Source organism: Passer domesticus, chromosome 1, assembly GCF_036417665.1.
Source record: "Passer domesticus isolate bPasDom1 chromosome 1, bPasDom1.hap1, whole genome shotgun sequence".
NCBI classification, from domain to species: Eukaryota; Metazoa; Chordata; class Aves; order Passeriformes; family Passeridae; genus Passer; species Passer domesticus.
The window spans coordinates 141528070-141549817 of NC_087474.1; the positions used below are offsets into that span (position 1 = coordinate 141528070).

General features: G+C 36.2%; 1 protein-coding gene and 1 long non-coding RNA gene across 48 annotated transcripts in view; one reads left to right on the forward strand and one right to left on the reverse strand.

The window, feature by feature from the left end:
• RIMS2 (regulating synaptic membrane exocytosis 2) overlaps positions 1-21748 on the forward strand; it is a 445064-nt gene that overhangs the window by 97221 nt on the left and 326095 nt on the right. For all 46 annotated transcript variants that reach the window (XM_064394206.1, XM_064394146.1, XM_064393838.1 and 43 more), the window contains one exon: positions 17379-17686. In XM_064394206.1, coding sequence (XP_064250276.1) covers positions 17379-17686 — 308 coding nt within the window. The remainder of the gene's footprint in view (positions 1-17378; positions 17687-21748) is intronic.
• Positions 9694-13430, reverse strand: LOC135283442 (uncharacterized). 2 transcript variants are annotated; one of them, XR_010349207.1, is made up of 4 exons: positions 13349-13430; positions 13127-13228; positions 10956-11239; positions 9694-10158 (listed from the first exon to the last, which is right to left on the reverse strand). It is a non-coding gene; the product is annotated as an uncharacterized LOC135283442 (long non-coding RNA). The 2 variants fall into 2 exon arrangements; XR_010349206.1 differs by lacking the exon at positions 9694-10158 and having other exon boundaries at positions 10907-11239.

Sequence of the window (21748 nt, forward strand, 5' to 3'; positions counted from 1 at the left end):
GCTCTTAAAAAATAGCTTTGTAAAATGAGATGTTTTCAAAGCATCAGGTCTGTAAAGAGTTAGAAATATATTTTAGTGTAGAAGTCTTGGTACATCTTTTGATAAAAATTAAGATTGCAGGGAAAAGCTGGGACTGCACATAGAGTTGAATAACTTGGGGAACCATAGAGCAGTTTGCTACTGCTGTTAATGGTGGGGAATGGAGTTAGTGGATCCTGACTGTGTTTTAGTATTGTACCATTAAACCTGCACAGAAGGGAACCTATACTACAAATCCTCACATTCCACTCGTGAGACCCCACCTGCAGTGATGCATCCAGCTCTGGGGTCCTCAGCACAGGGACCTTGGAGTGAGTCCAGAGGAGGCCCCCAAGATGATCAGAGGAATCAGAGCACCTCTCCTATGAGGAAAGGCCAAGATGATTCAAGGCTGAACAATCCCAAGAGAAGACTCTGGGAAGACCTTCCAGCACCCTTCCAGCACCTAAAGGGGTCCTCAAGGAAGATGAGGACAAACAGTTTTAGCAGGGCCTGCTGCCACAGGAAGAGGGGAATATGGTTTTCAGCTGAAGGAGGGTTGGTTTATGTTAGATATGAGAGAAGGTTTCTAGAGTGTGGGAGGTAAAATGCTGGAACAGGTTGGCAAGAGAGGTGGTGCAGTGGTGCTCTGAGCAACCCAATCAAGATGAAGATGTTCCTGCCCATGGCAGGGGGTTGGCTAGATGAGCTTTGAAGGTCCATTCCATCCCAAACCATTCTATGGTTCTATGATTTTAAATAGCACTTCAGAGTGTACAGCTCACTGTGCCTCTTCCCACACAGAACATAGGAGTGACTCATTAATGTCTCAGTCCTTCCTTAGGTACATCAAGAATACTTTTACAAAACTGAGACCCCGGTGTGCCAGAAAGGAATAATTTAAGATTAAAGGAGTAGATTGTATATGAGAAAGGAAACAGTTGATGCTTTAAAATAGTGTGAATTTTTTCCAACTTTTATATGTTTTTTCTTTAAGAAACAGAGGTACATTTGAAAAGATTTCCTTCATTTTTGTCACTAATTTTCAGAATGTGACTATGAGGTAGAGATTCCTTTGAGAAACTAGAGTCAATAAGACTGTTAAAAATGAAGTTGATTTAAAAAATAAGGTGCACAGGATCATCTCCATTTTACTTAGATTTTGAAAATTATATTCCTAAGCAAATAACTTTATTGAAATGAGCAACCATTAGCTAGAATAGTGAAATTTTGTGACTATATCACTGAAAATCATGGAAAGTGTGGTTAAACTGATGAGGAACTAGGAAGTGCAATACAGTTTGGGCAAGAATATATCTTCATTTTAAATAGTAGGAAATGAAAAAGTAGTAGAATTTCTAAATTTTTACTGAATTTTATCCTGAATTTAAGTGAAATGATAGACTTTGTACCTTTCATTGGAGACTATGACTTTAAAGTAATCACTGATACTTTGGAGACAAGAAATAAGTAAGCAACCTAATACCTTTTTGTAAAGAGCTGGCAGGAGAAAATGGGGTTCCTTCACTTTGATGGTTATTGTCTGGCTTTTTAAAGTTGATAAAATTCCGGTGGAGTGTTTTGTTATGGACATTTGAGGTTTAGATACATTGATTCATATTTTAAAGTGTTTGTTTTCAAGTGACAAGTTTTGTAGTGACATGAAGTCAGCAGTGGCATGGCCCTCAGAGTTCATGGTTCATTCATCTCTTCCAGTGGATTCAGGAACTTGTTTTTAAACTGCTGCAGATCAAAGCCTTCACCAAAACTGTTTATAATTTCGTACGGGATAAACCTGAGGAAGAATGCAAGGGAACTTGCTTTTTGTTCTGTCTTTATTTCCTGTGCAAGGAAATAAAATATTTGGGTATTTTTTTTGAAGTAAGTCTTCTACCTTTCTAATGTTATTCATTTTGAAATACTTAAGACACAGAAAAATAGCTTGTATTTAAAAATCTATTCTGAAATCTCCACCAGTCCTAAAAACATTTTTTCCCTAAAACAATTCTATATAAAATTACAGTACAAATGATAAAAAAAGCAATTATCATAGGGCATCATTCTTTATCCCTTTATCTTTCTGCAGTTAAAACTTCCTATTCCGCAGTTTTACTTCACCATGTTCCAACCAATAATCATTGTTATTCCAGTCAGGAGAGACTTAGGTGAGAATGATAATGTTTTCTGTCACTTTTGGGAAAATTTCACTGTTAAAAAAGAGAGAAAGTTTTTCTCATTTTACTTCTGCCATTCTGGAGGTCGTAGGCCCTACCAAGCTCAGTATTATTTCTAAGCCATCAGTGTTGTAGGTCTGTACCTCCACAGCACCTGAGAACTTTCTCATCTGGAATTGAACAAATGTGAGAAATATTTGTAGAAGCCATAGTTTGCTTCACCTACCTCTGCCTTCTTGCTACTGGAAAATATCTGTTTGGGGAAACTCTTGCCCTGTTCTTGACACTTGACTCAAGCTGATTTTGAGTTTTATGAAGAAACAGACTCAGAGTCTCATCAAGATTTTCATTGCCTGTGTATCTTTTTAAAAATAAATACGTTAATTTCCAGATCACTGAAATTTGGAAAAAAAATCAATTTTTTAGAAAGAGACTCACAAAAACTATAGAATATTTCCCAGACTTAGAATACCTCTGACAAAAGTCTCCTGTACCAGCTATTACATGGGATTGTTTTCTGATGTTGTGGGAAGCTTAATCATTTTCCTCAGCTCTTGAGTATTGTATTTCAGATTGGGATCTCTAAAAGTCATTCAGAGAGTTGGCAACTTAGATCTTCCTGAATCCACTTGGGCCCGGCCTGTTCTCTGATCCTGTTTCTCACATATCCATTTGTCTAAGTTGCTCTCCTTTATCTTACTGCATTCAGACTGCACTCTTGTTTCCTTGATCACTGACGGAAAACACCTCCAGTAGCAGAAGGTGAACAAACTTCTTGGTTGAAATTGGATCGCTGAACATATTTTAAAACTAGGTTCTCCTTTTGCCTGTCAAAATTATCCTACAATCAAGACACGTCCTCTACTCAAAAAATGTTATCCAGCTTTATTTTCAGCGTTTTTAGAACTTTCATGATGTGACATGATAGAATGTAGTCAGTATACATAGGTTTTGAAATCTGCAAGTAGCAGACAAACTTGTCTGAAATCCTGGTGAAGACTATACATAGTAAATACCTCCTACTAATGGTTAAATTGGCATACAGATGTTTTCTCTGAATTAGATCTCGTGTGTTGCTAACTTTTAGGGCCTTACTGTCATACCAAAATACGCTGTTGGTTGGCCATCACACTCAGAACAGGGAGATTACACTACATTGTAGTCCATAGTCCAACTTTACATTAACTTCTTTGAGTTGGAGATGTTGGGGGATTTAATTTTTTATTTTATTCTTTTTTTCCCCTCGTTTCTTTGCCTTCTCTGCAATGCCCACTGCCCTATTTTCTCATGCAGAGATCATTGGCTTACCCTCCACAGTGTTCAGGAAAGGGAAATGACTTCCTAGGAACTGCCAGTTTCCTTTTCCAGCTTCTGCTTGAAATTTAATTTGAAAATAAAAATAAAACAACTGCTTCCCATGATGTAGCTTTAAAATGGTCTTAGCTATTTCAATCGAATGGCTACCATGGGGCTTTAGATCCATGCAAGGATTATGCATTATCTATGCTCTGTACTCTACACTCAGATATGTTTCTTGCTTAAGAACAGAAGTAAATACAGAAAAACTGACTATGAGTGAGTCTGAAATGCTTTTTACAGTCAAATTTGTACTTCTGTATTAGATGAGCAAGGATTTAAATGCCCAAAACCTTGTATAATTTTTTTTTTCACCCACTATAGTCAGTGTAAAAGACACTAGTCCTTCCTATAAACCTGGTCCTTTATATATACACTATGGTGCTGTAATTTTACAGTACAGAAATTAGAAGTGGCTGAATTGGTTTTAGATGTACTGAATTTCTGAAAAGCACTAGAGGTGATTTAGAGAGAGTCTGGTGAAAATTAGAGTGATCTGTTTTTGTTTTGCTAGCTGTTTTCCCATCCTGGTAGCAATAGAATTTTATCTTTTAACTTCAAATTATTCAAAATAGCTTAATTTTTCATTGAAATTCTTCTTCAAGCTATCCTAAAATAATCTTGTCTTAAAATATGTATGGAAACATTGCTATAATGATGAAAACTATAGCGCATCAATGAATTTTCACTTTTGTTCAAATTAATAGAGCAAGAGCAATTACAAATAGCAATTCTGGAACCAGAAGATAAAACATTTCTTGAGCAGTAAGTTTTATTTGCCACCTGTTGCAATATTCAGAAACATTGCCATGTGCTATTAAGTTCCAAGTGTAGACCTTTATCAAAGGTAGCTCAGCAAATTCCTCATTTCAGTCCCAGGTGTGTAACAGCACACCTAGGACTCTTTGGACACAGTTAGACATTATGGCACAGCAGGGGATGGTATAAATGTTTAATTATCTAGATTCAGCTTCAGTGGCTGGAAACCAGTGCCTATATATATAAATAATGAAGACATTGCTAGTAATAGAGTAAAGCAGCAAACCCCCCAAGGTGCTTTTTCCCTCCCCCTCAACTGTTTACTTAGAGCTTTGTTTAGCTAGTGCCTTCAAGGAACAGCTTAGTGGTAGGTTGAGGAATTAAATGGAAAAGGCCTTGCATCTGGGTTAATATCTGTTTGCTCTTTAGATCTGCTGTGTGGAAAATGGAATTTGCATGGCCAGCATCTGTTGATATATGAAATGTATGCACAGACAAGACAGTTATTCAGCTTAGTATGAGTGCACTTATGTGCACAGTTTTAGAAGATATTGAACTTCAGTGCATTCAAGGAAAAATTTAAATAAATGTGAAAAATCCTGTGTTAAAACAAGATGTCACCTGTGAACTATAAACAGGGTATTCAAAAATTAAAACTTCCTTGGTTTGAATTATTATAAAGATGCCATCGTTCAGCATCAAGAAGATCTACAGAAAAGCCTGGATTTCAGGTAGCTAATTCAATTTTGGTCAATTTATATGTTTTACTGTTTGTGGCTTTTTGAGAATTAGTTTCATGTAGTTCACAAGCCCTTTTTAGCATTTTAGAGCTTCAAGAAATAAAATACCAAAGGTTTGTAAACAAAATATATATTAAAAGGATTTCTCTTTGACATGGGGGATAATATACTTTCACAAAATAAATCCCTACAATACTGATAGAATCCAGATGTATCTTTATTAAGTGGGAATCTGAGTAATTTTTTTCCCTATCGATACATATACCTTCCATTTATCTTTAAATGTTTCAAGTTGGTCAGTGTTAATCACTAGTGTTCATTTAACCTGTTTCATCTTTCAGTTTCAGTGTAATTGCTACATAACTTCAGAGTCATGACCTGTTTAATTAAGGTGTTCTTGCTCTCAGATACTTGGTCATGTGATTATGAAAGATGATATTTATTACTGTTAACTATTTGGATTTCTTACTGTTTTAGGTAGACAAAGTATGAGATCTTTCTAAGGGATTAGAATAGTTTAATCTCTACATTGAAGATGGGATTCAAATGCCTATTTCTCCCAATGTGTGCAATTGCTTAGTGTCCTTGCATTAAATATTAGTTAATTTTTAGATTATAATACCGTGATGATTACATATTTTTTAACAAATTGGTTTTTGCTTTGTAGATGTGAAGTAAATTCCTCCTACTTTGCTTCAAATTATTTTTTAGTTTTATCTAATCCTTGTTTGACTTCTATTTTTTATTGACATCATTGTGAGTGGCCAAAGAAAACTTTGTGTGTAGTGAATGTCTGGCTTCAGGAACTTGGGAGGAGCATAATTGTTTACATTGTTCTTAACATTGTTGTATAGCAAAAAGTGAAAATTAGTTCAAAATCAGCATATAGATTCAGACACCAATTTAATGTACTCATTAAAAATGTCTAAAAAGCTATATTTTATTCAAGAGAAAGTGCTTTATAAATATTGACCATGTTGCAAAAGAGTAATTTGTGTTTCCACAGTCCTTCTAGATTAATATGGTTGTTTTTGTTTTATAGCTTATTCATGTGTTTATCTTAAGGGGCTATTTATAAAAGACTTTGAACTTGAATATCTATGATCCTAGAATGTTAGACTTCTGTAACTTTGTTGGACCATAACCTTAAAAAAATGCTGCAGATGTATTTAGTATTATGAATGGGATTCTGATACCATCTCAGGTAAGGGTTTGTTCGTGCCCCACATCAGCGAATGGCTGCCTGCTGTGAGAGGCCCTTACTCAAAGGAGGATGTGCCACCAGTTACAACTCACACTTTGCAGTTAGGGAAGAGGCAGAGGGCTTCATCAGAGAAGCAGAGAGAAGCAGACCACCATCTTCACTTTGCATGGACAAAAATGTGGGTTAGGTCTGGTCCAGAACTGAGAGTTCAAACACATATAACTTAGCCTTCTGAGGAGATTAAAAATTCTTGCATAAAGAAACCATTGTGTCAGGATTTAATCTCAACAAAAGTGCCTGTTTAACCACTTCTCTTTCTAAAGCCTCAGACATTTAGTCTAGCCTATTTTTATAGGCTGCATGTGGTGTCTTCACAGAGCTAACTTGCTTCCTTCGACATTGTCTGTAGTGAATATTGAAAAAATGAAGGGAGAAGCAGAAGCCACAAGGAGATGTGTCAATAGTAAGATTCAGTGGTTTAGGGTAAATTGATAGGAGCTTCCAGCTGTGAGTTGGAACGTAAGACTACACAGCCTGTTTAGAAAGAATTCCCAACATTTTTAAGGCAAATTCCATGTCCTTTCTAAGGCATAGACATAGTTTCCAGCCTTTTATTCTTGTGAGTGCTTCAAATACTGATGCAAAGTTTTTCAGGACAAAATTATTTTTATAATTCAGTAATATTCTTTGAAAAGTCTGTTATTTAGTTGTTAGCTGCAAATTGCAGTTGTATTGTGGGTTGTTTTCTGAAGAGAAATTCAGTGATTGATGTTCAAGACACTTTGTCCATGACTCGTTTGCTGTTCTTGCTCCATCTGTATTCTCATACTAAGAGTTTGGAAGAACAGGAAGTTATTAAAGTATGACTCCTTTGGAGTGTCAGTTCACATACACAGAATATGTACATGAAGAGTTCTATCATGATATATTTAACTTTTCCTACCAGAGGGAATGATACAAAAGAACTATAAAGCAGGAAGTGGTCATTAAACTGTAGATGCAATTATCTGAGTGAATTTGAAATAGAACTAAGTTTAGGGAAGGTGATAATTCTCACTAATAATGCTTTCAAAGCCTGCTAATTTATACTAGCAGAGAAGGGGAAGCATTCACCAAGCTGCCACTGCTGAAGTAGCTGAAGGACTTGCATTTGTGGAATTTGTAGCTATTTTAAAGTATGAAGTAATTACAGAAGTACATAAACATATCAATATATATAAAGTAGAAGTATAGGCGGTTAATCATATTTGCTTCCTAACAAAGGGGACTATTTAACATTGGACTAAAAAAAAGAAAAAGAGCTTTATTTCATTATTCTTTTTTTCTGTATTTTTGTTAAATACAGTTGTTCTCTCCAGCATATTGATAAGTGGATATGCATGACTATGTAAGGTGTCACTAAGTCTGTTTCTTTTTTACCCTTAGTCTATTCTATGAAATTAAATGAAACAAACTTTGTGACTTAGATATAATTTTAAAAAAGTGATAGATTTTCTTGCTGTTCTGTCAGGTTAGCTATGGCTGCATCTATTTCAGGCATAAGACATGCAGCTGTTGTTGCATGCAGCTCGGCGTAGTTTTCCAGGCTGGATAGAACAGCAGTGAGAATGGTGCAGGGAGGTGATTGTCCCACCATACCATGAGCTGGTGTGGCCTCCCAGAGTGCTGTGTGCAATTTGGGGTACCACACTGTACAAAGGACATCAGACTGTTAGAGTGAGTCCAGGGGAAGAGATTAAAGTGGTGAAAATTCTCAAGGGCTGAGGTCACTTGGGTTGTCCTGGTTGGAGTAGAGAAGGCAGAAGGGTCACCTCACTGCAGTCTGTGGCTTCCTCGCAGGCACAGGGAGGTGGGCTGGGGAGCTTCAGATTGGACTTTAGGAAATGGCTCTCCAGCCAGTGGGGGATTGTTCAGTGGAACAGTCTCCCCAGAACACGGGACGTGGCACCAAGTCTGTATCACTATAATGCTCATAGTGATATTGTTTGGTTGTAGGCAGTCCTTTGAGGAGCAGGCAGTTGGAGTCCGTGCTCCTTCTGGATCCCTTCCAACTCAACATATTCTATGATTCTATATATTTTACATTTTGTCTGAGAGTTGTGCTGCTGTGACTACATTGTTAGAGCCCAGGCAGCAAGTTCATGTAAAGTTGAAGAATGCTTATGTGGGAGTCAATACAGCAGGAACTGCATGATAAGCATCTCAATTTTTCTATTACCATTATGTTACACTTCATTAGAGTTGGATCTTTCATTTTTCTCAGACAATTTCAGTAATGAATGATGACACAGATGATGTAAATGGTGTAATTCTGTTGATTTCAATTTAGTGCCATCTGCGTACAGACCCCAGGCTTATTGTGGTCCTGTCACATTTCCTCTCTTTTGGTCCTCTGTTGATGTTGATATTGTGTCTTATATTTATAAATAACTTGTGAACACTTAGTGCCATTCTTCTTCAGACAGTTTACATGTGTTAATTAACAACTATGCTCAGCACCTCTGGGCTGTAGATAATTTGTTATTTTTATTAGCTGGTCCCTTAATGAAGCTGTGACATTAGTACAGATTTTTTGAACACAAAGAGGCATAAATAACATCTAATTGAGGATTTTAGGAAACAAAAGTCTCAGAATGAATCACTTTATGATACTTGAATATTATTTAACATTTCCTTTGAGAGCAAAAGGCTTGGTAAAATAAAACAACTTGGAAATGTAATTTAGATTGTTTCCTATGTCCCAAATTTGGTGGAAAACAAGTATTTTGTATAATAAGAGCTCATAATAATTAATTTTTATTAAAATATTTAAGAAAATATTGTAATAATATTTTATTTTAAAAACCCCTTAATATTTTCAGACATTCAATATTTGTGTAAAAGCTGTTAATATCATTCACTTTGCTAGAAAAATTTTGAAAATTAGTAATTCTAATGCCTATTTGTATTTTCTTATTGCAACCATAATTGGCAGTTTGTATTTTTTACCAAAAAAATTTGCCCTTTCTCCATCACAAATTTCTAATCCTAATTTCTAATGAGTAAAGTTGCTCTGACAGTAGTCTTTACGAAGAAAATGATTTTTTGAGGCATTAAGGGAACAAATTGGCAAAGCCAATTGGACAGAGGAGTTAAGTAACTTGTTTTTGCGCAGGGATGGATGGCTAAGGGTTAGTGTAAAAAACAAACCTGACTTATTTGCAGAAGCTTAAATTATAGAAGACTAACAGAAATTACTGGTTAAACTGAAACAATGAGGATTAATTGAATAAAGAAAAAGAGGGGAAAGCTGTAATCAACTTCCTACATGAGTTCCTCCAGCCTTAGTACTGGGGAAGACCTTTAATATTGTCACTCGTGGCTTTGGCATAGAGAACAAGAAAGCTGTAATTAAATACATTACAAAAAGCTGGATACTTATCAGCACAGGGGAGCAATGGGATACTGCACAATAGAGAACCGGATGACCTTCTGAACTCCCATAGTGAAAATGAGTGCAATAAAACACCACTAAGTGTAAAATCAGGAATTTAAGAACTAATAGAGCTTTCTTCTCTGAACTGCAAACCAGAGACTCCTGTGTGGCTCAGTCTTGATCAGGAGTCTTGAATTCTGCTTTCCATAGCAGGGTAACTGAGTCCAAGCTGCTTATTAGGAGCAGTTTTTGCTCCGTGCTCTTCTCCTGCACTGTGTGCTGGCATGGTCTGGGAGATGCTGGTTAGCAAAGGCCTGGCTGTGCCAGGAAGCATAAGAATTAGCAGGAATCCTGGGCCAGCACCTGGCCCTGTGACAGGGTTATGTCTTCCTAGTATAGGCATAGTCTAAAGAGCAAAATCTATTTGGTCTTGAAAAATGAAAGCAGAGAGGGCATGGGATTGGTCACTGTACAAACATCAGGCAGCAAACACTGAGGAGAGAAAGGAGATATTTACACTTAATGACAATACTGGTGCAAGAATAAATAGCAATAAACTAGTTTGGAATACATGAGCACTGGAAATTGAAAGGCATTTGTGGATAGATAGAACGTAGGAGAATAGAAATAGTGGTGAAGGTAATCTCACCCCTAAAGAGTTACAGCTGTGCCAATTATCAAGCATCAAGAACAAGCCTGCCCTTAATAGGCCACAGCTGGATCCAGTTAGGAGGGGTATTGTAAAAGGGCAGGTTGGCTGGTTGAGATGTCAGATGGAGTTTGTTGGCTGTGCTGGGAAGAAGAAAGTCAGTGCTGTGAGGAGCTGCCCATGAGATATCACTGAGAAGGTATGAAACCTTTGCAATAAGATGGCAACAGGCATTCTTTCCATTGTAGCTGTAGGACATGGAAAAGCATTTGGACAGATTTTGGGTTTATCATTTATAGTTAATTTTAAGAAAATTTATTATATTATGAAATTTGAAAACAGAATATTTTTTGAAACAGTGTGCAAGTGGAAGTAATCCATGAAGTTTCTTCCTATCCAGCATACTTAATGAGCTTATGTTTCCTAAGAAAAGAGCAGGAACTGTGTACTTAGTTCTTTTGCCTTTCTGAGACTGTTACAAATCTGAAAGTTTGTTAAACGAGTAGCTTGGTCAGCTGTACATTCTCAGTGTATTAAGTAATCATTCAAATTTCCAAGGTTAAGACATCCTTTATAAACCATATTGTAAACTCTGTTCACTTAGAGCATGTTTATTTCATGCCAAAACCAGTGCACTTACTTAATAACCCCTCATGGCCCTCTGGAGTACTGTCTGGGTTTATGGATTCCGTTTTGGAAGGAGTGCAGCTGTTTTTGTTGAGACATAATACTGACCAATTTGTACTATGTCCAAAGCACACCCCATGTCACAATAGCCTTTTTCCCCAATGGAAGTCTGCACACCATTCTAGTTCTTCATGAAGTCATGAAAGCTCATGAAGGAGCTAAGTATGATCAATATGGCGCTGTGTAGGAATTTTGCACTGTCTTCGTTGGCATGGACTGGACAGTTTTGAGTTGTGCCTGTGCCATAATAAAAAACGCAAATTATTACCTTTACAGATCTTAGAGTATTGGATATTTTATACATTAATGTCTTCATTTTATACATATAATATATTAATATAATATACATAAAATATATTTTAGGAAGGATGTGCTTTGGCTTATTAACCCAGCTTGGTTAGTGCTCTAGCAGTTTCTAGTCCTACTGTGCATGTAGAGGGGTTGAAAAAATGTATGAACAAAATTACTGGTGTATGTCTTAAGGATAGTAAAAGAGTGATACAAAAGAGATTCGCTGTCCATTAGGGTAAGGTCACCATTAGTACAAAAGAGTGTACCTTTCAAAAATTGTAGTCGCATAATTTTCTCTTCTGCTTGAAAGGTAGTGTCATGTAAATATATATTGTATCACATGCATGCACAAGAAGTGATACACTTATTTCACTCTGACGTGGTTCTTTATGGCCATTATAACTTTTCATACATTCCCTACAAAGTCAAGAGCAAATATAATCACTTTTTCCCCAAAAAGAATTTTTCTACTGCAAATACACATATCCCTTAAAATATATTTAGAGGTGCTTGTCTCATACCAGTATTATAAATGTTCCCACTTTTCTTAGCTGGTATTGGAATTCTTGTGAAATTTAATACAATTTTGGGGGATAGATATTCATTTGTCATTACACATATAAGGCAAATAAATATTCTAGAAGTTTTGACATTCAGTCAAACTGATTGTAGCATGAAAGTCAATACCATAGCACAGACTAGTGGCACAGCAAAATATTGAAAAAACAGGTAATCTTTATCAACTTTGATAGAAGTCACAAATTCAGAGATTAACATTGCACATGTAATGTACTTCACTGATTAAATGTGTTAATGTAAAAGGAGGAAATGAAAAGGGACTTGTCTGTACAGTCAGAACAGTAAAATGAAATGGAAGATTTTCTGTTTCATTGAAGTTATAACCAGACTCTGCTGCTTACAATGTTGGAGCATAAAGATTTATTCCAATAACTCCAAAAAAATGATTTTGTGTCTTTAAAATAAATCTTAGCAGCTGAAAAAGATGCATCTGTATTCTGGACCCAAACCTCTAGAATTATGTCTCTAGAGAGAGATCGTGCAGACATTGCAAAAGGTTCTGTGTTTTCCAAAAATATGAATGTTGGCTATGGATAGCATATGCTGTATATAAGTCTTCCACAGTCATAGACACTTCCATTAAAAAGGAATGTCAACCCAGAAATTTTTAAAGGAAGCACCTTACAGAAAACAGCACAAATTTTCCCTTGGGAGTAATGGAAATCAGTACTGCTGGCTGTAAGAGAGAACACAGGCTTCAGGTGGGGCGAGCAAAAGGGAACTACTGTGTTTTTAATGCAAACATTAGACAGGTTTTGGTAGTGTATAGAACCAAGATAAGATTGTATGTTTTAGCTAACTTCTTCCAGTCACATTTGAGGAAGATTGAATTCTGAGTAATAAGTAGGGTACTAAAAAGTTTTACTTCTGACAGGGACAACTAATAATGTTGTTATTTTACTGAAAAATTTTGGGAGATCTTAGTGTATTCTGAAAAAACTCCAATAACCAAAAAACCAGTTCCATTTCATTTTCTGGAGAGATGATGTTCAAAGGGATCCTCACAGTCCCAAATCCTCACTTATTAAGACACTCACTTATTAAAACTATAAATTAGAAAAATTAAAATTATAGTTCCTTGGAAACAATGTTACATTTCAAATAGACAAAATGAGGAGAGATTAGCAGAAATGGGGACTGGAGGTAAGGAAGATACCATTGACCCCTACTGTACTGGGTCTGTATTCCCTGAAGAAGGACAGATTTGCTGCAGTAAATTGTAGTTTTGTGAGTGCACAGAGGAGGGTGACTCACGTTACTTTGTGGCAGTGCTGGTCTGGCAGTGTCTGTTCCACACTGGCATGGGGATTCTTTTGGGTGGTACCCAGGGGCAGGATAAGGAGCAACAGCCACAAACTAAAATACAAGAAGTTCCACCTCAGCATGAGGAAGAGCTTATTAACATTGAGGGTGGCAGAGCACTGGAATGGGTTGCCCAGGGATGTCGTTCCCTCTCTGGAGACATTCCAAACCCACCTGGACACGTTCCTGTGTCACCTGCTCCGGATGACCCTGCCTTGGCAGAGGGGTTGGACTGGATGATCTCCAGGGGCCCTTTCCAACCCTAATGATTCCGGGAACCTGTCATCAACATAGTGGCTAATACAGAGATATACTACATTCCTGAAGAAACTTCCTTAGTACAGGGTGGCTTCAAACATTGCACTGCGCCATGATGTAATGAAGTTTTGTACCAGTGACAAATCAGGGAAAAAAAAAAAGACTAGTAGTAATGTGTTTGTAATCATGATTAATTACCTTGATGACCCAAGTAGTTTTCCTACTCTTCCTTTTGTGTCCTTCTTCCTTTCAGTGCTGTAGTCTTGTTACTTTGTATAATTTTTAAAGAATTGTATCCTACGTGAAATATAAGATCCAAAAAAAAACCCAACAAAAACATATGAAATTTGCTTAGGACTACCAGCAGCAAATACAGCAGTTAATATAATGCTAATATATATTAGATGCTTCTGCTAAGCAGGTTAACTCTAATAGATTTGGTGAAATACTGTGCCAGCCTTGCACTACAATTTTTCACCTCAGCACACCTGTAATTTGAAGTAATGTTCTAAAGGCTGATGAGGATTTGATGTAATTATTTCTTAGGTTGTAGTGTCAAAGCTATCAAACTCAAGCTTATGCATAATCAAATATACTGAGCCTTTTAATCTCATCTTAAATAAAATAAGGTTTCCATTTCCTTCTCAGGATTTAGGGTCTATAACTGTACTTACAGGAACAGTGAACGGTGTTTTTTAAGGTAGCTGTCTTTTCACACAATCCATCTGAAAATACTGAAATCAGTGTCATACTATATCTTTTATTGTGTTTAGTTTTCGCTTGAAATATCTGCAGATATAATTTCTTGATAAATCTATTTCCCATTTATTGAAGTGAAAGTGCTATGTCAAATATGTTTTGAATAATTTCACCTAAGAACAAAAAATTTTAGGGTCTTTTTTAGGGCAATACAAGGAAGTGATTCTTTGTGCATTATTTATTTCTGATATGTAGATGTGAAATGGCTGATTACTGTAGGTTTGTTTTCTGGGCCCATGTAATAATAAGTGTTAATAATATGTGATGAAAGCTGCTGGGCAGTGTTAGAAGTGGGAGCATGTTATGAATAATCTTGCTAAAAATAGTGAAGAAATCAAAAATGAGTTAGAAGTTATTAGTTAACTGTGTAGAACTAACCTTTGAGAATGGAAAGCAGATGGAAGGTTTAAGGTAAACCTGTCTAATCCAAATTTGGAATACTTCTTTTCAGCCTTGTATATTATAAAAAGAGAAATTTTTATTTGAAATAATGGATACAAGGGATAATGTGAAAATGTCAGGTATGTTTAGTGCATTCTTTTCAGCAATGAGAAGCTGATTTGAACTGAACTTGAGCAATGCCTCATCTATGCACTAGGTGGAGTTTCAGCCTTTCCTATGGAAAAGAACATTCCCATCCAGAGCCAGTAGCACCTGAGATGCAAGTTTTGAGCTAGCACCAAACGTTGGACAGAGATTTTTTGCTATATTTTCCTTTTCAAATTGGCAGTGTTCTTGTGTGGAAGATTGACACCCCCAAATTTCAACACTGATTTTTGTGTACAAAATGTGCTCATGACTGTTTTTTAGGAGGGTGGTTAGGAGAGTTGTAAATGTGTGTAGTAGTGTGCCTACCCTGGAGTGCAGATTTCTGATGTGAGGGGTTAGTCCTTTATTATTATTTATAATATACAATATAAAATTAATTGAAATTATTTAATTAATTATTAATTTTTAAAAATAGTTTTTTTAAATAATAGTCTTCCCAGGTTTTCCAAAATGCCTCCCTTGAGCATGCGGTCCACTCGTGTGGCCTTTGCTTCTCTGCAGTGCTGCTGTCACAGTCCCAGCAATCGCTCTGGCCTGGCAGGGGCTTGGCAGGGACAGAGCTGCTCTGCATGTGTGTGAGCTGCTGGGCACTGTGTCCCAGGCACCCGGGGCAGGAGGAGAAATCCTGTCCAGGAACACGCCACTGTGCCGTCTGTGCTCTGCTGACACCATCTTACAGCCTGTCTGTATTTAATTGAGAGGTCTGCACTATAAACTACCAGTATTTTTTAAATTGTGAGAATGCTTCTACATGCTGCAGTAAGATGGGGAAGGCAGTTTTGTCCATTGCTATTTGAGGGCTTGTAATTTTTGTGCTCACTGAAAGCACAAACATTTCTGTCTATGTGACACTTCCCGTTCTTCTCACAGTGTATGATTATTTAAAGCTAAAATTGTGTTAGGGTCAACACTATGAAAATCCTGCATGTTGAAGTTATTTTGGAAATAAGGCTTCATCAGAAGTGTGTCTTGTAATTATCATTAAACGCTCCTAGAAAAGAAGAAAATAAAATCTGAATAATTCATACATCTCTGCATTTTAAATCATGTTTTTTTTTTTTTAAATTTTTTTAAATTTTTTTTTTATCTGAAATACCCTAAATAAACTTTTCAGGAATCAAGTTAGGTTAGGAGTACTCTTCCTGATTCTACTTTTAGAGGAAATCCTACAAATTCAGGGAGAACTTTTATTCTGTTGGGTACAGTAGAATAATGCTGATCATCCAAATTTGGAATACTTCTTTTCAGCGTTGTATATTAAAATAAGAGAAATTTTATTTTAAATAATGGATACAAAGGATAATGTGAAAATGTCCGTTGTCTGGGGAGAAAATTTTGACTGTCAGCCAAGGAAGAAGTTGCCCAAGTGTTTTCACTGTAATATCTAGCTTTTGTGGTATTTTAACATCTACTAAAAGAAGTGAAAATAACAAATGAGGGCTTTGGGGGATTTTATCTCATTTTAACTCAAGTTGTTATATATTTGTATACTTGCTTAATTGTATCACATCTGGTCCTTTCATTGCTCTAACATGTACATGGAAAGGTTAAAACTTCTTTCAGCTGTGTACAGACCTAGCAGAAATATTATAGCCTTTTAATTACTATTGATTAAAGAGGGAGAAAATACTTGTGTCTTGGGTTCTGAAATTTCACTTTGCTGCTTTCTCATGTACTTTCTAGCTTAATTAGCAATGGTAAAACAGACCTGTTCTTAAATATGTATTTGAATTATGTCCAGGCCTGAAGCATACACAGTTTTGTCCTTTGTATGTCCTCTAAGGACATCAAATGTACCTCAGAGAGCAAACTGCTTCTTGGGGAGCCTCTCTTTTTTGCCCTCAGGGCTTTGGTGGTTTTTCCTCTATTGTTGATATAAGCAGACATGAGTTCTCATAAATGATAACAGCCCTATAAAAAGATAAGAAGGAAGTTTACTAGGATGGGCATACCAGCACCATTAAATGGCAAGTGAGTGCACAGAGGAGCATATAGTGCAAGCTAAATTGTGGGTGTGAAGTGGAAAGAAACACCACCTTATACATTGTTATTTTAGTTGAAAAACAGCTTTAAGTTAAAATTGCTATGAAATTGAAGTCACTTCCTGAAGTCATCATCTTGCAGTAAGCATTGGCTATGGAGCACCATGGAAGAAAATTAGCAGAGCATTTTTGAGCATTATAAAATGACTTGCTTGCAACAGCAGGTGACCTTTTCTAAAGTTCCTTACTCTTAGTGGAAGAATTAAAATGGATTAAAAGTTCAATGATTTTTTAAATAATTTTTTCTTTCATCCTCAAATTATAGTGTCAATTTTCAAAGCTTGCATTTATTACCATTGGAACCTCAGTATTAGAACCTTTTCATTTATATTGCTACTATCTGTTCTTCTTTGTATTTCAAATAATAAAAAAAACCCCTAAAATTATTTTTTTGGTATTTTTTTCCAAAACCAGTTACTCCAAGGTTGTACAGACATACTTTATTATAGTGTAGCTAAGTTATTGTAATTTTAATATAATTAAAACTGTAGCCTTTTTACTTTTGGAAATGTTAACAGTCAGTTGATGTGTGCTTGCTGGAAACGTAGAGAGTGTTTACAAGCTAATGGATTTTAAATTTAAATGTGTCTGCACAGGTAATGTGGGTATGTAACTTGTGCCGAAAACAACAAGAAATCCTCACGAAATCGGGAGCCTGGTTCTATAACAGCGGGTCACACGCCCCGCAGCAGCCGGACCAAGAGGGAAGCAGAGCTCTGAGGAACGAGGAAGCACCGCAAGAGAAAAAAGCAAAACTGCAGGAGCACCCGCAGTACCAGGGACCACCAGGTGACATATCCACACAAGCTTTGGACAAAAACAGGTCTCAAGGGCTCACAAGACAAGACTCAATTAAGAATGGTTCAACAGTAAAGCATCCAGTAGCGAGTGACACATCAGACAGGTAAGAAAGTATTTAATGATTATCCTGGTAAGATCTGATGAATTTATGCTACAACATTGATTTTATTTTTTACAATTTTGTCTTATTTTTATTCTGTAGCCTATAAAACACATACTGGGTATTTTGAAGCAGCATTGAGAAGCCTTTTGTTGGTTTCAGATGGTCATAGCCAGTGTGTGCTCTTCATTCCTTCTCACTGAAAAAATGGCGCATGTGACAGTTGCAGTGTGACAGAGTTTGTCCATGTGCTTACAACTTGGTCAAATTACAGTAGCTGTGCTGTGCAGAATGTTACCATATTTTTGTGGTCACTATAGCAAATCCAAAATAGGACTCAAAAAGGCAGATTAATGGAAGACAACATCTGTTCAGACTACTGAATTAAGACTTCTGGTTGTACTTGCAGTACATAATATTGAGGATGGTGAAGTCTTTGTGTAATGACTTGAGTCTTTTCATGATATCTCAGTTTCTTGGTGTTAGTTACTGCCATTAGTATAATTTTTTCCTTCCCTGATTTACATTGGTGTTACTTGCGTTGTTTGAAACTGTAACTCTATGAGTGCTGATGTAGTAAGAGTTGGTTTAGCCAGAGACTGGAGCAGGATTTTCCCTCTCTTTTTCTTAATGTGAATATTCCAAAAGGCACCAGAAAATTCTCAACCTCAGTGGCCAGGTTTTACAGGAACACAGAAATAAAACTGGTTACATTGAATGAATTTAATTTTTTCATAAGCCACACTGCTATAGAACTTTAAATATGGTGGGAAAGGAAAGATGAGAGTGCGGTTGCTCAGGTGTTTCCATGGAAATGATATTCTCACGCGCGTGTGAGAGACCTCCAACTCCCTTGGAATTTGGCAGCCAGAGCAGTATAATCTGGCAGCTTTTCTCTGCTGCCCAGATATGACCTCATTACAGCATTTATTCTGTGAGCTTGAAACAAGTTAGACATATATAGTATCTTTTACATTTAGTATAAGGAAAATAGTTCATAGTTTTTCATGTCTTGTATTCCCCCATATTTAAATTCCTATTTTTGGTCTTGCATGAGAGCAAATTGAATGTAATGAATCTAACACTTTTGTTTAACTTATTCTGCCTATTGCTGTTTGCTCTGATTTCAGCTGTTGGGTTCAGTACGTAGTTGTCCTGAGTGCTCCTCAGCTACATGTATCTGAAAAACACAGCTGGCACCCTAATCTGACATTAGAGAGTAGGAGAGGCAGATTGATTTTCTTGTGGTTCATTTTTTTCCCACTAATTTTGATAGGAAGTTGGTATCATAGATAAATTGATAATAAAAAAAATCCAAACCCCTGAAAATGTTTTTATATTATATGCATGCAGAAATATGGAGGGAGTGATATATGAATAAATATATAATTGAGATACACAATATGTATTTACCATAAGTAGAGTTAAACAATAAACATGGACAGTATAAAGTAATACCTTCCAACAGGATGAATGTGGGCTTTGTGCCTGAACTCAGAACTATTTTGCCTGATTTGTGATCGCTTCTACTTGATATATTATTTAAGTTCAGATAGTTTTTTCAGTCATTAGCCTTTTTGTATTTTATTTGGATAATAATAATAATACTGATGGTCCCGAATCAGCATATACAAGTATGCTTAGAATATGATATATATTATATGCTACTGAAGGATAGAGGGTCTTCTGAATAATTTTATTCCCTAATGTTCCTCACATAGATTTTTTTTTTTTTTTCTGGACCTAATGATAAAGATTCCTCTGTGATGTTTATTCAAAGTCTTACTGGTCAAATGGGCTTTTAGAGGAGAGTATCAACAGCTCTGCTAAGGATGATCCCAGAATTCAACTAGGTATCTGCAGAAATTGAGCAACCAACTAGTATGTTAGACCATTTTCCTACATGAAGGAATTCTTTGAGAAAAACTTGGCCATTCAAAATGTCCAAAATAATAAGGAAATAGACAAAAAAGTCTCTGGTATTTAGAAGTGGTTGTTGCTTGCCTTGGACAATCACAATAATGGATGTAGGTAAATAGAAATGTGAGTAGAAAGTGAAAACTATATTTTCTGTCTTATTTTTCATTAGGAGGACATTACTTTTGGCACAAAAAATAATTAAAAATGTTAAAAAAATGATCACTTGTGAAAAGAAAGATATTGCTAGGATTTTATACATTTGGGTTGTGATTTGAATAGAAAGATAAAATATATTCTTTTTGCCAAAGGTTTTACCTCCTTTTTTAACTTCCATGGGTGTTGCAGCAATCGTTGCTTAGAAGTTCTTTAAATCAAGTATCATATATCTTATCTTGGTCATCTGGAGACATGTTGGTCAGAGAGTAAAGGGCAACATTCACTCCTTTAATCTCAAGCTCATCAATGTCCTTTCTGTCTCACTCCTTACCGTGTCTTTTCTGGTTGTGCTCTTTTGTTTTTCCATCCTTGAGTTGTACTCATCAAATTTTTTTTCCTGTCTTCTTTACTAGTATTATTAATTAAATGTATTAAATTTTTATTGTTTCAACCATTAGACTAGTATTCTGTTTCCTTGATGCAAGCAACAGTCCCATTTGCAATTGATAGATCCCAGCCTGTTTAGACAGATAGGTACTTGTTTATAGATCTTCTCTGGCTGATCGATAATTTTTTGCCTGAAGAAGCCTGAAATGAATGATTTTGGATTACGCATTCTCCAAGAGCATGTTTCTTATATTGGTCCATTGCCGAAAAAAGCAAAATGTAAAAAAAAAAAATCTGTTCAGAAGTAAGTTGTACTTAACAAGAGCAGAAGAGTGTTTCATTATTTTTTTCTTTCTAGTTCATATAAAGAATCATAGCATGACTTAGACTGCAACATTAAAATCACCTAGATCCCCCCCACCTGCCATGGGCAAGGACAGCTTCTACTAGACCACTTCTTAAAGCCCCATCCAGCCTGGCCTTGAACATTTCCAGAGATGGGGCCATCCAGCTTTTCTGGGTAACCTGTTCCTGTGCCGTACTACCCTCGCAGTAAAGATTTCCATCCTTATATCTAACCTAAATCTACCCTCTCTCAGTTTAAATTCTTTACCACAGTATTTATAATCTGGCTTATGATGCTTTTACTGCTTTTTATATAGTGAACCTTTGAGTAGGGCAGGGGCAGCAGGCACACAAGTATGATTCACTAAATGCCCGTGGTGTATCTGACATTGTTTCAGGTGAGACTAATGTAATTTGTCCCACATGGAGCTTTTCTGCTAAGCACAGTTGAACTGTGATCATTTGTAGAGGTTTTCACAGACTTAACCTTGTGTGCAGGTTGTATGAATGCTGATATAGTGTAACACCAGATTCCCTGAAAAATGATGTGAATCCAAGAAATGCGAAATATTATTTGAAGCAATCCATAGACTCAGAAGGACTATTCTGAGGTCTGCTGAGCACAGATGGTAGATTTGTAGCTGTAGTTCTTTGATTTGCAGATTCACGTTAATTCTGGATTAGGCAAAGGGGTCTGATTTTGTTTTATTTTTCATCAAGATCTTTCATGTAGTCTATTGTTTCCAAGATCTACACTATTTATTCATCATACAATATTTGTTTTATTTCTAGCAGAAAAATAATTTGAACAGACACAATCTCATTTTTTCAGTCATTCTGCAGGAGGCAATCAGCTTGCGAAATAGTTGGTTTCTTCGTTCCAAGCCCATGTTTATAATGTTCTATTAAAATGTGTGCAACATCCTAAAATTAAAATCTGGTAAACAAGGAACCTATGAAGCTTTTTTTATTTGTCATTCTCTTTGCCTGAATTGTTAGATCTTTATGCAGTGTTGCTATACTTACCTTTTAAAATAATTATTTTCTTGCTCTCAGTAGGATCCATTGAAAAGCCATTTCAGTAATTTTCCACATATGGACTCAGTGTTTTAAATGGCAAATATTTTGTGACTTTCCAGAGGTGTTGCTTCACAAACCTTTATTCTGTACATACACATAACTCTCTAAAAGTAGTAAACGACTCATGCGTCTTCCCAAAGCAAGGTTACAATGACACAGCTATTAATATATATCTGA